Source organism: Onychostoma macrolepis, chromosome 06, assembly GCF_012432095.1.
Source record: "Onychostoma macrolepis isolate SWU-2019 chromosome 06, ASM1243209v1, whole genome shotgun sequence".
Lineage (NCBI taxonomy): Eukaryota > Metazoa > Chordata > Actinopteri > Cypriniformes > Cyprinidae > Onychostoma > Onychostoma macrolepis.
The window spans coordinates 31,630,519-31,649,603 of NC_081160.1; the positions used below are offsets into that span (position 1 = coordinate 31,630,519).

Here is a 19,085-nt window from a genome sequence, read left to right on the forward strand (position 1 = left end):
CATTTATACTTCTGCGTCGTTGTCCGCGTCAACGTGCAGTATACATGCAAACCACTAGTCTGCAGTGTCCACGGGCATGTTGCTTGTGTAACCCGCAGTACCCGCAGAAGTGGCTCGTCGGAGAAGCATTATAGCCGTGACGGCAACAAATAAATATCATAAGCATAAACACACACAAAACTCAAGTACATACGGAGGGAGGGGTTCTAGCAGACCAATCACAGCGGTTGCGGTCCTCATAGAATTGACGCGCTGTTAGAATTTTGGAGAGGTGCACGTCAGGCTACGGCGTAGGTTACGCTATACTACACAGAGCCTACGGCGTAGCTATGCCATAGGTTCGACGCAGAAGTATAAATTGGGCTTAACACCACATTAGCTAAAGGACTTTCAGTACAGGATTAAACTGATTTCTACATCAATCTGTAATGCAAAAACAATGTAAATCACTGGGGGTTATTTGTTATGTCGTGTTCTATATAAACACAGTAACTGCTTTAGCTTCATTATCTCAGCATTAACACGCATAATACTTCAGCAAACACCATATTAAACTGAAAGCCATCTCTCTGTTTTGAATTTAAGGGAATTAAGTCTCTAATTTGGGTGCACAGAATTTGGACCACTTGACTGAAACTCATTTACGATTGATGGAGTGCAGTAAACAGGGTTTGTACCTGCTTCCACCACGGTAACCGTGATGTTGTGCCAGCCGGCAGTTTCCCGGTCCAGGATCTTTCCCAGAGTGATGGCGCCTGTTACAGGATCGATGTTAAAGATCTGCTCCTGGTCTGTGCTCCGGTCTATAGAGAACCTGGGAATAAAGCACAAATAAGGGTGTAAAGAGACAGAAATCAGATTTATGTCATCCACTCGAAAACTGTCATTTTTCTTTTTAATACCCTTTTCCATAAAAAAGTGGAGTGGGACAGTCAAGCACTAAAAAGGACATGGAAATGAACAGACCGAAACTGAAAATCTCAACCTGGTCTCATAAAAATACGTACCTCTGCGCACTTTTTGTGCGACACCGTTTTACGTACCTTGCTGCACGTTTCGCCGCAGTTTGAAATAGAAATGTCCACTGAGTGGCGCTAAAACACAGGTTCAATATGTGAACCCTGGCACATTTTTATTACGTAGATATTGGTACATATTGCTGTTTTTTTATTACGTTGCTTCAGATACGTATTGTGGCGGTTCAGAATTCAAATATCCAGGGACTGTCGCTAAAGATTAATGCTCTATCGTGTTGGAAATATGCCCAACACCAAATCCAGCCCTAAACCTACCCGATAGTGTTAACAAATGCAAAACTGATATAAAAACATATTAGCTGATGCAACTGTGCCATTTGAACTTCCTTTTACGCAGATTTTAACTGCTTTGTCGAACCGTAGTTACACGGGGTTCGAACCGGTGCTTCTCGTCTCCTAAGTCCGTCTCCGTACTCCGTGAGCTACCGAACAAACTTGTCATCTATGAAAACCCATAGATATGAAACTGGATGTGTGCGATGCTAACGTTCAAAAGCATCAGTTTTCAAATCTCCCACCATATTAATATTGTTTTGAAGTCATAGCATGATGTTCTTCAAGTAATTGTGCGAAAATTACGCTTTATTAATCGCAACTATGTAAATTTGTGTGAAAGTGTTCATTTATTTTGGAAACTGCAGTGATATGTACTTATTGGTACCTATTTCATGTCACGCTAAAAAGTGCACCCAGGTACGTAAATGCCATGAGACCAGGTAGGAAAATCTAGACTTCCAACACAATGCAAATGAGAACTTTGTTGGCATCAACAAATTTGTTACTTGAAATAAAATAAATGTTAACTCAAAAAAAAAAAAAATAAATACATATATATAAAAATACATAAATTATATAATTTGTTTAAATTAATTTTAATTTAATCATTTAAAATGCATATAATTAAAAATAAATTATTTTAAATTATATTAATTTCAGCTATTTGCCAAGGGGAGGGGGTTAATATAAAACTAAAATTAACAAGAAAGCAGAAAATACAACAACAACAAAAAAACAACAACAACACACACACAAAAAAAAAACTAAATAAAATATTAATAAACACTACAATAATATCTCAATTACATTAAAATAACACTGGTTTTAGCTTTTAGTTTTACTTTTAGTTTTGATTAATTTAGGACTTTAATCTAAACTAAACAAAAGTGAGAAATGTTGCCTTCACATCTAGTTGAAATATATATTTTTTATAGAGGTCATATGATGCTTTTTTAAATATAATTATTTTCTGTGTTTGGTGTAACAGAATATGTTGACATGTTTTAATGTTCAAAAAACACATTATTTTTCAAATACTGCACATTATTGTACTTCCTCTATGCCCCGCCTCTCTCAAAAGCGTTGTTTTCTACAAAGCCCCTCCTTCTGACAAGCACAGTCTGCTCTGATTGGCCAGCTAACACAATGCATTGTGATTGGCCGAACACCACAAGCACATGTCGGAAATGTAATGCCCCTTACCATAATCGCGAGCTTCAGCTTTCAAAGTAAATATCAAGACAGTTAATAATGTCGTTAGTTTTACCATCAGTTCAAGCCCGAAAGGGCAACAGAGTCACGTGACAGACACAGTGATGATGCTCGTATGTATTTGCAGTACACAAGCTGCAGTTAAGACAATTGACTCCACTGTTATGTGACCCTGTCTCTCTCTCTCTCTTTCTCTGTCACACACACACACACACACAATGCATTACTCTACACTGCGCATAACTCTGCATTTGAATAGTCAATAGCAAATACTTGAACTAATATCAAAACATACTTACAGTAGCTGATTCTGAAGTGCCAGATTGTCATAGCAAAGTCGGAATTGACCCTTTTTTTTTTTTGAAATAGCCTTTGCACAGCCAGCCTTTTACTCTCCTAGGTTCACAAAAATGGTCGTCCATAAAATGCGTTGCACAAATTCGAACATTTGGGTTGTGCTGTTCTGTTGTAAACAAATATTAACAATGATTCCTAATTGCATCTACTTTCGGAAGGCCAAATAAAGTGCTTTTGCTTTCGCACAGAAACATACAGCGTCTCCCTGACATGGCTTCATCAACACTACTGCGGTTACTGAAACACGCCTTCTTTCTTTGTGTGCACATTTGGGTGGCATTATGCAAATATTTCCACATCATGACGTAGACATGTGGGGGCGTGTTTTAATGAGGCGTTTTAGCCCAGTCTGGATCAGCCTTCTCTTTTAGATAGAATTAACCCTTTCGTGGGAGACTTTGAGCTTTGCAGATCGTATACATGCACAAACAGCTACATAACACACTAAAGAAAAGGAAAACAAGAAATCGCATCATATGACACCTTTAAATATATATTTTCTCTCAGTTAGTGCTTATTTCAAACCTTAATGTGTGTATGTATGTAAGTTTGTGACAAATATATAAACTGACAGAACATCAGGGTTAATCGCACAAACTTAATCCAAGACAAAAATGACTTTATGATCATCATAATGTAATTGTGTTAACTTCTAGTCACGAATTGTGAGGACAAACTAGAGTCAGTACCTCAATTGTCCTCTCCAAACAAATGATTAATATTTCATACAGTGCTTTGATAAAGCAAAATATATTTTTATCCCGTCTGGAATACAATCACCACTGACAGAGAGTTGAGGGGACAAAACTCAATGAGGGTTTTGTGATTTTTCCCTCTGACTCGCCGTACTCTCTTCATTTTTTTAAGACCCTTGCGGGTTTAATGTCAGCTTCTGCAGTTTTAAACTTTATATGGAATACAAATTCATCTGAATTAATTCACTTCTTATTTTACCTTGTGCTTATTACTCTGTGCCAATAGGTTGAGGCAACGCTTTGGAAAAAGTTAAACTGCCCAAAGGGAGATGGAAGAAAAGAAGCTATTAAAGTCGAGGTGCAGAAAATCCTGAATTTGGGCCGTGGAAAAGATTTTTCAACTGCATTATTCCTACTGGCTTTTAATTGTCATGGAAGCACAAGTCCAGTGTGTGTTGATTTAAAAAAGGCCTTGAGTTGCTGCATTCAAAAACATTCTTCATGAACAAATAAACAAAAACAAATACTTACACTGAAACAAAAACTGAAATATTATTTAGTCTGCTGCTCAAGCCAGCATGGGAATAATACATCTGGTTGCTTAGAAAACAAACAGCACAGCTCTGTCCTTGTCACCCAAATATTGTAATGTCACCCAAACACTTGTAAACTTTAAGAAAAGTAAAAATTCGATCTACACTACAAAAACTGAATTTCTTGCACAGTATTTGTACCTTGCTTTACAGTACAAATATCTAAACATTCTTAAGTCAAGATACAGATACAGTACAGATTATGTTGCTTCTTTACTTGAGAAAATTAAAGGAATGGCAAATGAAAATTTGCTAAAGATGTGCTCACCCTCAGGCCACCTAAGATATAGATTAGTTTATTTTCTTCATCAGATTTGGAGAAAATGTAGCATTGCATCATCTGCTTATCAATGGATCCTCTACCGTGAATGGGTGCCGTCAGAATGAGAGTCCAAACAGCTGATAAACGCATCACAATGATCCACAAGTAATGTGGAACAAGTGGTGTGGATTACTTGTGGATTATTGTGATGCTTTTATCAGGTGTTTGGACCCTCATTCTGATGGCACCCATTCACTGCAGAGGATCCATTGCTGAGAAAGTGATGGAATGCTACATTTCTCCAAATCTGGTGAAGAAACAAACACATCTACATATTGGATGGCCTGAGGGTGAGCACATTTTCAGCAAATTTTCATTTTTGGGTGAACTATTGCTTAAAGTGAGCTTGTACTAAAAACAAGAAAAATCCACCCATGGGATACGAAAAATAAATTTAATTCAAAGGGAAAAAGAGTTTTCTTACCCCATCGGCAGATATTCATTAATGTTTTAAGCATAAAGTCCCTTAATGGATTGAAAAATAAATAAATAAATGCATCTTGATTCAAGAATGTTTAGCTGCTTTACTGAAAAACAAGACAAAAACACTTTTTATAAAGTAATTTCTTGCAGTGTCTAAAGAAAAAAACAAAGAGATTTAAATGTAGCACAGGTATCAATGTCTCTCTTGGAGCTCATAAAAAGCCACCGCCGAAGGAAAACAAACAAATATTTCCTATCCAAATAGCAGGAGTGTGCTTTTCCAGCAGGTATAGTGCTCTCCGAGGGCTCCATGCGTCCGCCATCCCGCTGGTATTGGGTGGTACGGGCACGGGAGAGAGTGATGGGGCTCTGGGCAAAGCCCCTGTTTGCTCGCTGAGTCCAATGGAGATGATTAAAGTGGTACCGATGGGCACGGGCTCCACGCCATACGCAGACGTGTGCCAGCCAACCAGCAGAGTTTCCTGCCACTGCGCTGTGCTTTATAACACCTGGAGCACTTTGAGCGCAGCCTCATGCATTTTTAATGGAGGTAATTTGCAAAGGCTACGTGTATGTGTGAGAGAGAGACTATACGGCCAGCCAAAGCCTTTTACTTCCCTTGTGCGTCACCTTTGAGCTGCGGCAATGAGTAAATCATATTTCTGTGCGCTGATGGCTTTGGAGAATAAAAAGCTCTATAAGGATGTGGAAATGCGTGACCGAAATGCAGGGCGGGCATCTTTGATAATGGCCAGGGTTCACTACGCAATTCAGACGACGCAGCAGCAGACCACCTGCAGTCCTTTCACTGACCGCCTGATGTACTTTATATACAAAAATAGAAATTACTCTAACAAACTCTAATTTGATTGAATCACAAAGGGGTCTTTATCAGTTCGACTGGAAACAAATGACCATTGCTAAAGATTAACAGGTTATTGTCATCAAATATTGAAAAGCAATATTTAATTTGTGTCGGAACAAGACGGATCCTGCAACTCCGGAATTGGATCTGACATTTGTTTTAGTGGATATATCACCTCTACAGCCTCTGAAAGAAAATAATTCCCATGACCTGAACATTTAAAACAATGTGGTTATTGTTAACTAAAACATGAAAAATGGATAATAAAAATAAATAAATTAATAAATACATTTTTAAAAATTGATGAATAAAATAAAATAAGATATTAGGTGAAAAATGTAATGTAATATATATATAAAAAAATTGAAATTAATTAATTATTAAATTAAAAAGAGTTGCCTTGCAAATTTAAATATTAATAAATACTATAGTATTTGTGTATATAGTATTGGTAAATTATTAAAATATTTATAAAATTATATAAATAATACTAAACACTGAAAAAAAATTAAAAATAAAAATAAAAACCCAGCAACAACAATAAATATACAGTAATATATAAATATATTTAGATTATAATTTTATAGTAAGTTACAGTTGTGGTTTATAGCTACAGTAATTATAATTTTCGCAATATAAATGTAAAACAAAAACAGTGATGCAGTCAGTCATGTTCGACGTTACATCAGCCATGACTGACGTACTGGGATCTCGCCAGAGAGCCCAATCACCTTCGAGTGTTAACAAAACAAGCCAATGACAGTTGGCGTGCGAGCTTTGCATTGTACACCCCGCCCCGCAGTGCAGGTATAAAAGGAGAGAGCGTGCAATCGCACATTCAGCTTTTAGCTTCGGAGCTGAGCCTTTCTGCTTGAGTAATCATGAAGAGAGTGTCTACAAGACAGCGAGTGTTGGTGTTATGGCGCTTCAGCGGAGGTTTGCTGGTCCAGTGCTGCTGTTCTGTTTCCTGTTTGGACGGCGTGCTGCAGCTCATCAAACTGTGGTCGCGCTGCGACCTCCCCTGTGGGCTTCAGCACTTTTTTTCCCTAAAAGAACAAATCTAAAAGAGCTCTACGAGTGACGCAGGCGTCTTTTTAAAGATGTCCTTCCACTCGTGTGTTTCTGGATGATGTCGCTTCCTGGTCACGATCACTACATCTCGTGCTTGGGCATTGGGCACACTGAGGCAGTGCTCGTGGATGACTCAAGTTCTCATTACGGGAACATGACCATCGCGATGTTGCGATCGAGGCTCCTCTTCATCAAACGAGGAGGAGTACCCCTCCCCATGCCCCGTTCTAATGTCTTTGTCTCTCAGCAGCGGAGGCCAGGGTGATTTGAGGATCACAGTGAGGGCTTCCCCGTCGAGTGCGTCTCTACAGGCCCCTCATTCCTCCAGCACATCGCACCCTCTGGTGTTTCGAGATGAGCTGTCCACGGACAGGGCGGGCCCTAGTATCTCATTCGGGGCTCTGGCAAACGACAGGATGTCGATCACTGCATCGGGGGATGAGCTAGGCTATGGAGATAAGGACTCGGCTGTGTTGCCTCCGTCAGGAAGAGCGGAGTTGTCTGAGTCAGATCCAGAGCTGACTGCTATGCTTTCCCATGCCGCCGAGAGCATCAGGTTGCAATGGAAACCTCCTCCGTCTCCCAAGCGCTCGAGGTTGGATAATTTGTTCCTGGAGGTGTTGCATGCTGATCACCAGCAGTCACCTCTGGTTCCTTTCTTTCCGGAAGTGTATGAAGAAGTTACTAGGTCGTGGAGGGCACCTTTTTCTGCCCGAAGCAGAGCTAGTGCTTCTTCCGTCCTCACTGCAGTCGATGGCGGGGCGGCTAAGGGGTATGTGGAGATCCCCCCAGTCGAGTGCTCTATTGCGATGCAACTGTGCCCGCAGAGCGCCGCCGCCTGTAAGTTCTTGTCCGCTCATGCAGCTGCATGAGGGCAGTTCTGACCCAGATGTGATGCAGGAGCTGTGCACAGCGATGGACCTTGCCCTGCGGGCAACGAAAGTCACAGCGCGGTCCCTCGGTCAGACGATGTCCACCTTGGTGGTCCCTGCGCTCCACCTCGCTGCCCCACTGTGGGTACATCGGTGGTTCCTCTTGTCCCGCTTGTGCGGTTTCTGAGGGCCTGGCTAGAGCTCCCCAGTCCGTCTCGCTGGTTCACAAGAACCATCAGACTCGGCTATGCGATTCAGTTTACCTGGCGTTCTCCCAAATTCAGGAGCATTCGGTTCACGACTGTGCTGAACCAGGATGCTCCCGTCTTGCGAGTAGAGATCGCGATCCTACTGGCGAAGGACGCAATAGAGCCGGTCCCTCCAGCCGATATTGTGTTTCTGCTTCCCAGTTCAGTTCCCCTTCTTGGCGAACCCTTCTTGTTCTTCCCGCACCCTCGGCGGCCAGGTGTGGCGGAGCACCAGGCACCAGGTTCAGCACTCGTGTGTCTGCCCAAGGTCAGCCCTTGTGCTGGGCTAGGTGCCCGTGTGTAGTGATTCCCCTTCGGGTGATCCCACATGTGTATCCTTCCACGGTACGGCTCCCCTCACGGTGAGCCCGTGTCTTTCCCTGGCAGGGGTTCCCTGCCATCCCTGCTGCATAGTATCTCACCCCAGGTTGGCTGAGTCTACTGCCGGGACTTCCATATGTAGTACTGCTGATGGCCAGTCCATATGTGCAATTTCCACATGATACCTCCTATTTTTAGGATGTGGCTCCGTAGTGTTCCCCTACTTGGGTACACTTCCCAGTGTTATCCAATCCACTGTACGAAACAGCAGTGGCGGACATCTCTGCCTAAGCCCTGTCCTATCTTCCGTCCCAACTGGTGTAGGGGGACTTGCCGGCTTCCACAGGGCACTGGAAGGGGTCAGCAATAGTGGCGTTTTCATAGGGATCCCATTTATGTCAGTCACTTGACGTTACGCCGGACATGACTGACTGAAAGGGAACGTCTCGGTTACGTATGTAACGTCCCATCGCCACAGTTGCTGTACCACCGCTGTCATTGGCTTGCTTTGTTAACACTCGAAGGTGATTGGGCTCTCTGGCGAGATCCCATTTACGTCAGTCATTTGACGTTACGTCTCCGTTCCCTCCTTTAGGGAACGAGGGTTACATACGTAACCGAGACGTTTTTGTTGTTGTTGTTTATCCTATTTTAAATCTGTCACATCTTCTCAAATCAGAAATATATGAAAATCTATTTTGCACTGTAATTATTTTCTTTACTATGAATAATTGAAAAATGTAAATGTAAATTAGTTGCTAAATCAATGCTATAAGTAAATGTAGGCATCACGACAATGTGAAATTATGAAAAAAAAAAAAAAAAGCATTTAATACAGTTTAAATAAATAAATAAAAACATACAATCGTCTGATATCTGAAAACGATGCATTATGCATCTTTCACAATTTTTAAGAGTTTTCTGTACTTCTTTACTCAATTTCTGGACCTACAGTAAGTGCTTCTCCATGCCAGATTATTGCAGTATAAACTATTTCTGATAAACCTGCCCCTTAAAGGCATATTAAAACAAACTGTGCTCGATCACTTAACATGTCAGTCATGCTCTCTTCCCGCATAAGTGTGCGGTTCCTGGCCAGAATGAGCCGCAGTGTGAACCAGACTTTATGCCTGAAGTCACAGGTCTGGACACGCAAGACAACACAACAGCAGACAGAAAGTTTTTGCGATCGAGCAGACATTTGACATGCTTCCCAAGGCCTGGAGGTGAAGAGGCTTTTCTGGATGGTACGCGTGCGTGTGTGTGTGTGTGTTTGTAAAGAAGGATGGCAGGTTGATAACTGTGCGTGCCAAGATGCCCATAGCGTAATGGGAAAAGCCTCCGGCCAGCACATTCCAAGAGCCACACTTTGTTACGCTTCCGTGACTCCATATATCTCCAGTAATAGGCTCCTCAATGGAGGAAATTGATCCTTGTCTAAACTAAGAAGAAGTGGACTGTGGCCAGGGTGTGAACACACACACAAATGCACAAATACACACATAAACAAACTCTTTTGCCTTTTCACTTTATCTCATTGAGGCTCACAGTCACTGAAGTTGTGCATTGTGATAAAATAGCTGATAAAGCACCGTCGCTGCCAAGCTTAATGATGTATTTAAATTCAAAACCCCTGTAAGATCTATAGCTGCAGAGTTGTGCAACAAAGTTTTGCCCATGCAACAATTTTTTCTAGAAATGTCTGGGCATATTACTACTAAATATTTCAGGCCTGAAGTTCTGCAGCCTTTCCTTCACATGATTTATACAGAAATCACTCAAATATGTTGATTTTCTGCTCAAGAAACATTTCTTATTATTACGATGATGAAAACTGTTGTGTTGCTTAATATCATAACCATATAAATGCCTTTACTGACACTTTTGATCAATGAAATGCATCCTCACTGAATAAAAATATTTCTTTCTTTCTTTCTAAATTCTATAAATAAATAACAAATAAATTATATAAGCACAACAAACAATACTAAAACTTACACTAAAAAAAGGAAAAAGAAAAAGTTATTAAATGTTGGCAATATTTATGTACATTGTGAAACAAATGAAGGATTGCTGTTTTTAATTTATAGACACACACACACACATGTTTGTTTTTGTGAAAAGTGGGGACATTCCATAGGCGTAATGGTTTTTATAGTGTACTTACTGTATGTGCTATTGCCCTACACCAACCCTACACCTAAACCTACCCCTTACAGGAGACTGTGCATTTCAACTTTTTCCAAAAAAACCTCATTCTGAGTGATTTATAAGCGTTTTGAAAAGTGGGGACATGGGTCAATGTCCTGAGATGTCACCTTCACCTTGTAATACCTGTCATACCTTTGTCATTATACAAATCTATGTCCTGACTTTTCACAAAAACGCGCGCACACACACACAGGTTTCCATTGTTTTGTGGGGACTCTCCATAGGCGTAATGGTTTTTATACTGTACAACCCGTATTTTCTATCGCCCCAAAACCAACACTACACCTAAACCTACCCCTTACAGGAAACTTTCTGCTATTTCAGATTTTCAATACACTCCATTCTGTATGATTTATAAACTTGTTTCCTCATGGGGACCTAAAAAATGTCCCCACAAGGTCAAAATTTACTGGTATTACTACACTTGTGGGGACATTTGGTCCCCATAATGTGATAAATACCAGGTACATACAGACACACACACACACACAAACAAACATGTTGGACACAGAAAATCTACTACAAAATCTTACCCTAAATGATCTTACAAGTGTAAATGCAGATGTACGGTTTATTTATGGGCTGTACTGTACCTGATGGGGACGTTATCCATATCCGGGTCTTTGGCAGTCACAATCCCGACCTGCGCACCCAAGCGAGCGTCTTCCTGAACCTCCATGATGGTGCCGGTCGGAGGGATGAAGATGGGAGGCTCGTCCACATCTGACACACTGACCCGTACGATGGTTTGATCCCGGAAAGAGCCGAGATCCACGAAACGAGGGTCCACGTGTTTGTTCACAGCCTCCACGACCACATTATGAGTACGCTTGCTCTCAAAGTCTAGAGGCTGAATTTAAAGAGACATTTAGAAACTATAAAGACTACAATACACACATTCTAAGGCTTCAAACGATTTTAGTGTAACAAACGTCCAGCTTCAGCTTGTGCTTCATGTGTCTCTTTGCTGTCAAATCTCGACTGATTTTTATCAAGTAAATGTCAGAATAACTGTAGTAATATCTCCAGATGAACACTTACTGGACTGAAGCAGCTCAGCTTTACTTGATTCTCCATCAATCATTTTTTTTAGAAAAATCTCAAATCTGATCATCAGGATCTTTTGAGGAACGTTTGTTTCTAGAAGCTTTACTTTCACTTCACAAGCCTCCAAAATATCTTCTGAGGAGCGTTTATTTCTTCATCTCTCAATCATCATTGGATTGCATTGCATTATATGTTTGGATAATTTCAATCTCATCTTACTAAGACATATTATTGGAGATATAAATTGATCACTGATATTTGTATGCAATTTTACTGTTACAAAAATCTTACTTGATTTTCAATTTCATCTTTTTTTTTCATCTTTTTGTCCATATAAATAACAGCATCTGGGCCAAAATTCTTATTTTTGCTCCATTTGAGTCTGAATAAAATTTGTAGCTGTTTTTCCTCCACATTCTAATTGTAACAATGTTCAATAAACAATAAACAATACTCAATAAACATTTCCATTTAATAAAATATACTTTTTCATATCTCAGGCTTTTCAGGTTTAAAGAAACATGAATAGTTTTTTATAATTTTTCTAACATTTACAATGCATATATATTTATATTCATCTTATTTTATTTTACTTATGTTTTTTCTTTTCTTTTTTTTTCTTTGGTAGAATACACTTCTGTATATTAAACATTGCGGTGCTGTGTTGAATCACCACTTGATGTTAAAACTCACTAGCTAACACCAAACTACACAATACGGCCACATGTGAAGGGCAGGATGACCTTCAGAGCGTGACATGGCTTCCATCTACCTTTTTGATGGTGATGACGGCCTCTTGTGTATCTCCATCAGTGGAGACTCTGAACAGCTCTCCGCCCTCCTCGTCTTTGATCAGGTAACTCATATCTGTATTCTCGCCCATGTCTGCATCTGTCGCGATCACCCGGCCGATCGACGTCCCAACGGCCGCACCCTCCGAGACCGAAAACTGATACATCTCTGTGAGAGAAAGAGAGGATGTTACTTTTGGAACAGTTTCCATTCATGTTGACACTCTGTGGTGAGAATGCATGCATATTAGGGCTGGGGAATACAGCAAAAGAAAAAAAAAATCCTTTGATGATATTTAAATATGAAATAATAAATATATATACTGTGAAATATTTAGTTTCTCGGTATGTGTGTATTTGCTCTGAATGGCTTAAAGGGGTGCTTTAGAAAAAAAAAAATATATATATTTTTTTTTCACTAAATATCCTATTCATTTTATATGCACCAATAAAACAATGCACAACAATGCAATTTTTATGCTCATCAAGGCTGCATTTATTTGATTAAAAATACAGCAAAACATTACAATTTTGAAATATTATTGCAATTTAATAGAACAGTTTTCTATGTGCATTTATTGTAAAATGTAATTTATTCCTGTGATGCGCAGCTGAATTTTCAGCATCATTACTCCAGTCTTCAGTGTCACATGATCCTTCACAAATCATTTTAATATGCTGATTTGCTGCTCAAGAAACATGTCTGATTATTATTAATGTAGAAAACAGTTGTGCCGTTTCATATTTTTGTGGAAACTGTGCTACATTTGACTTTTTAGGATTCTTTGATGAACAGAAAGTTCAAAAGAACAGCATTTATTTGAAATATCTTTTTTAAAATTACAAATGTCTTTACTGACACTTTTGAACAACTTAATGTGCAAAATTTTGTGCACATCACACTGTCTGATTTTCTTGAATTATAAAATATTATGAGTCATACTATTACATTTTCAATGGACATGCATATGTTTTATTATTTTCAGGCATCACGCCGGACAGATGTTACGCTGTAGTCAGCACGCGTGTGTTTGACTTACCGGTATATATCGTAACGGAGACTGGCACTGTGCCGTGACTCTGAATAGAGCGGCTGTAATACACATCACAGGCTCAGACAAATAAAAAGCACTTTGTCTCATTGTTCACATCAGAGCAGAGCGCGTGGCCAATGCTTTAATACATTTCATGTCTGGAAGCAGGACTCGTGTGTGTGTGTTTACAGCCACATCGTATATATAGAGCAATGAAACACGTTGGGGTATTATGTTCCCTTTTCAGCTGTTCTTCCATCCTCCCTTTCCATTTCCTCCAGAGGAAAAGCAGCATTAGCTTTATTACAGCAAAGAGACTCGCTGTAATACTGTCTCAGATGCCCTGATGTCTGTTTTTCTCTATATTTCGATGACTCTCTCCTCTTTTTTTCCCCTCTCATTCTCCACAAAAGCCTCATTTGTGCCAGTTTTGCTCTAGCATCTAATTCATTAAGCTGCTTTTTGCATTGTGGGCCCAACTGAAATCTTTATACTCAGTTATGACACATACTGCACTCAGGCATATTGCCTACATTACATATATTACAGACTGTACATTATGTAAGGCTGGGGTGCTTATTAAAGCGAGGTTTGACATTGTGTTGTGTTGCTGTTGAAACAGCTTCAAATTAAATAGCGCAACAGTCGACTTCTGGATGTAAACAGACCATTCATTTTCCCCATAGAGAAATCAATTCTTAATGATTATGGATAAATCTTTCTAGACGGATGTAGCACGAGCTCTGAGGTTACGAGATGATATGTGACTCTAGTAAACACGAGTCAGCCTGATTCGACGATTATTTTAAGAAACCTTTAGAATGTGTCAGTGAATCATTCATTTTAACGAATCAGTTCAAAACGATTCATTTGAGTCATTGCTCAATAGTGTTTAGTGGCATTCGGCATATTTGAAAATGTTTTAATATAAAATGTAATATAAAGCATGCACACCATTGTTCAAAAGTTTGGGATCAGTCCTTTTTTTAGGAATAAAACTATTTTTATTCAAAAGGACACACTGAATTGATTAAAAGTGACATTTGTAATTTTACAAAAGATTTCTATTTCAAATGAATGCTGTACTTTTTAACTTTCTATTCATCAAAGCAAAAATTATCACAGTTTCCACAAAAATATAGATCAGCATGACTTTTTTCAACATTGTTGCTAATTTGAAATGTTTCTTGAGCAGCAAATCAGCATATTAGAATGATTTCTGAAGGATCATGTGACTCTGAAGACTGGAGAAATGATGCTGGAAATTCAGCTTTGACCACAGGAATCCCTATTTACTATATATTCACATAGAAAACAAATATTTTAAACTGTAATAATATTTCACTGTTTTTACTGTGTTTTTTAATCAAATAAATGGAGCCTTGGTGAACATTAGAGACTTTTAAAAACATTTAAAAATCTTACCAATCCCAAACTTTTGAATGGCAGTATAGATTCAATTAAGTCACATCAACTTAACACTGATAAGATCAACCCGTACTGTACACACGTTATATTACAGAATTTCTAATCAATAGAAGTCCCTGCCAAAAAGGTTCTTTCAGACAGTGGAATCATTTCGAGTTTGAAGGCTGGAAGGATTTGGACTGGACTTTAATGTTTATGACCAAACACATACGACTGACAGGCTGTGACTGACGGGACGCTTGATAGACCTTCAGAACTGACAGCAGAGGTTTAGTGACGTTCACACTCACAGCCATTTGCAGCAACAACAAAAAAAAAAGCCATCAGTTTCAACGAGAGTCTGTGTTTTAAAGGAATAGTAACCTCAAAACTTCTGTCATCAGTTGCTCATCCTCACAAAGAAGATTTTGACAACTGTTTAAGGAATAGTTCACCCAAAAATGAAAATTTGCTGAATGGAATGAATGGATGCCGTCAGAATGAGAGTCCAAACAGCTGAAAAAAACCTAAAACATCACAATAATCCACACCACTCCAGTCCATCAGTTAACATCTTGAGAAGACAAAAGAGACAAATCCATCATGAAGACTTTTTTAACTTTAAACCATTGCTTCCAACTAAAATATGTCCATAATTAATCCATAATAACGCTTCCTCCAGTGAAAAAGTCCATCTCCTGTTGTCTCTCACATTAAAATCCACACATATGTGACCCTGGACCACAAAACCAGTCTTAAGTCGCTGGGGTATATTTGTAGCAATAGCCAAAAATACATTGTATGGGTCAAAATTATCCATTTTTCTTTTATGCCAAAAATCATTAGGATATTAAGTAAAGATCATGTTCCATGAAGAATTTAAAACTCCATTTTTGATTAGTAATATGCATTGCTAAGAACTTCATTTGGACAACTTTAAAGGCGATTTTCTCAATATTTTGATTTTATGCACCCTCAGATTCCAGATTTTCAAATAGTTGTATCTCAGCCAAATTTTGTCCGACCAATGCTTTTTTATTCAGCTTTCAGATGATGTATAAATCTTAACTTTGAAAAATTGACACTTAAGACTGGTTTTGTGGTCCAGGGTCACATATTTGTTTTAAACTGTTTTGTGCTTGATCTATGCAGATTTCTATGGAAGCCCGTTTCTGCCACTGAATAAAAAAAGTTTATATCTCTTATTAAATATATATATTAAAGTCCAGTTTTGAGGGGGGAAAAAGACTGGTATGTTCTCAGAATTGTGAGTTTATATCTCACAATTATGACTTTTTAACTCGCAATTGCGAGTTTATATCATGCAATTATGAGGAAAAAAAGTCAGAATTGTGAGATAAAAAGTCGCAATAACCTTATTATTTTTTATTCAGTGGCGGAAACGGGCTTCCATAGATTTTTGTCCTGTTTCAGACCAGACCACTTTTTATTATTTTATTTTTTTTATTGGAGGAAGCCCAATTATGGATAGAGGAATCATTTAAAGTTAAAACATCTTAAGACATGACATGGATTTGTCTTTTTGGCTTCTCAAGACATTAATTGATGGAGTAGTGTGGATTACTTGTGGATTATTGTGATGTTTTTATCAGCTGTTTAGACTCTCATTCTGACGGCACCCATTCACTGCAGAGCATCCACTGGTGAGCAAGTGATGGAATGATACATTTCTCCAGATCTGATGAAGAAACAAACTCATCTACATCTTCGATGGCCTGAGGGTGAGCACATTTTCCACAAATTTTCATTTTTGGGTGAACTATTCCTTTAGGACAACATAAGCATCAGCTTATCAATAAAGAGTATGAGTATTGGACATAGCAATGAAACATCCAATTGAGACTGGATAAACACAAACACTAACTAAAACTAACCACCCTTTTTCTCCATAGAAGAGACTCTACAAGTAGATGAATGTTCAAGAGCAAATTCAAATAGCAACATTCGTCTCGCAGCCTGCTTGTGTCACTTCGGCAATACAAAACTCTATTAGTTTGTTCCAGTTGTTCAGATTTTCAAGTAGTGTCTGGCCTGTGCTGCATTCTCTCTTAGCAGGGACAAATTCTGTGCTTTATTAGTTTATAGCTGGAGCTGCTCAATGATTCCACCGCATTAGTCGTCTCAAAGTGAGCCAAAGCAAACAGAGCTGTGCTGTTCCAGCATTACAGAATGTCAATGCAAAATTTACATGCTTTGCCATCTGGAATTTAAAGTCTTTTGAGCACTTAAACAAATCATTTAAAATATTAATAATTACAAGAATTTAATCAAGGTTGTCACTTCAGTTGCACAAAGAGAGCTCTACTTTTTTCACATAACGTGTGCAACAGATTTGATGGATAAACTGCCATTTATGATCTTTACTGGTAAGTATGATTGATTATTGATAAACATTATCAATAAGTGAGACCTTATTGTAAAGTGTTACCCATTTGTCAATTTTTGTGTCTTTTTTTTAGGCTTGGAAATCACAATTGTTAAATTTCCAAGACCATTTGGTGAAGAACTAAAACATTAACTAGAACTAAAAATATTAAAAATAGTTTTCATTGACTGAAATAAAGCTGCAATAAAATAAAATATAAATATTAGACTAAAAACTAAAAATAAATAAATAAAAAGATTTAGAAATGTTGCCTTGGCAATTAACAGAAACAAAATAAGTTAAAGTACTACAATTACTAAAACTGAATAAAAAAATAATAATAATAAAAATTAAAATGACAGAAGCACAAAAAATTACTGAAACAAAAAGTAAAAATTTAAATACAAAAAAGATCATTCAAAATATGAATAAATGCTACAACAGAATATAAATATCACTAAAATAAAATTTGAAATCTTGTCTTGGCAAGCTTAACAGAAAAAAACTTAATAAAAACAACTTTACTAAAACGTTACTTTACGTTACTAAAAATGAAATAAGAGTAAATTAAAACTGAATAGAAACATGAAATATGACCTAAAGGTAACCTAAAATTAAAATGAAATTTGAAAATACAAGAAGGTAATTCAAAATATTAATAATAGTATATACATAACACTAAAACCATATAAATTAGAAATTGGCAACAAACTGAATAAGTCTGATCTATTACATTATCTAATGTTATCTAGTGTTACCCATTTATTAATCTTTATGGCTTGGACATCACGATTTTAAATTTTGCAAGGGCATTTTGGTGGGCATGTGCTGAAGAATCTGTCAGACGGCTGTTCTGATGACAGCTTTCACTCAAAGGACACGTCGTGAAGCACACTCACTCTGAGGGAAGCGCGGAGGGTTGTCATTAACATCCGTGATCACTATGGTCACTGTAGTGGAACCGGAGAGGCCGCCCATTTGGCCTGCCATATCTGTTGCCTTGACAACCAGCTCATAGCGGTCCTGCGTCTCACGATCCAGATCCGCCACGGCCGTCCGGATCACTCCTGAAGACCAAACAAGAAGAGAGAGAGAGAGAGAGAGCAGTGGATTGATGGGTGTTTAAAGGTCACAAGAGCAACTTCACATGTCTGAAACCACTAATACTTCTTCTTATGCACTTAGAATTAACTGCAATGCAAATAAACTATTATGCAATTAAAGTGCTACCTAGAAAAATAATTTAGTTCCTTTTGCCATGGTTACCAATTTGCACTCTGATATGAAATGAATATAAATATAAAGGAGAACTTATTGGACTCATTTGAAGTTATAAAAGCCATAAGACTTTGTAGGCGAACAGTTCACTAGTTTGACATTAGCTGCGTTTACACAGCGCCAGCGTTTGGGACTGATGAATGTTTTTCACTCAAACTGTCCATCCGTACAATATTTTGCAGAAGTGGATCGAAGAACGTCTGTGTGGACAAGCAGCTGATGTGAAGCTCCTTTTTGAGATTCATAATTAAATATCTGCATTTTAACCGAAAACATAATATTAAAAATAGTTTTTGTTAACTGAAATAAAGTTGAAATAACATAAAATATAAATATTAGATGAAAAAAAATAATAATAATTGGAATGTTGCCTTGGCAGTGAGATTGAAGTGCTGAGATAAAAACAGAGAGGAAAAAAAAAAATCAAAGCTGAATAAAAATACATATAAAAATTAAAAATCACCCAACAAAAATACTAAAATGTAAACTAAAGTGTAAAAATAGAAAAAGCTAATTCAAAATATCAATAAATGCTATAACAACATATATACATATATATATATAGTATATAAAAGTATATATTTATATAATAAATAGAAAAAAAAAAAAAAAACTAATAAAAATTACAAAAGCATGCCA

General features: G+C 38.0%; 1 protein-coding gene across 3 annotated transcripts in view; it reads right to left on the minus strand.

Annotated features, from left to right (window-relative positions):
- Positions 1 to 19,085, minus strand: part of LOC131542803 (cadherin-22-like) — a 220,011-nt gene that overhangs the window by 55,545 nt on the left and 145,381 nt on the right. For all 3 annotated transcript variants that reach the window (XM_058779807.1, XM_058779808.1, XM_058779809.1), the window contains exons 5-8: positions 18,068 to 18,235; positions 12,323 to 12,510; positions 11,097 to 11,353; positions 678 to 814 (exon numbers count right to left, since the gene is read on the minus strand). In XM_058779807.1, the coding sequence (XP_058635790.1) occupies positions 678 to 814; positions 11,097 to 11,353; positions 12,323 to 12,510; positions 18,068 to 18,235 (750 nt within the window). The remainder of the gene's footprint in view (positions 1 to 677; positions 815 to 11,096; positions 11,354 to 12,322; positions 12,511 to 18,067; positions 18,236 to 19,085) is intronic.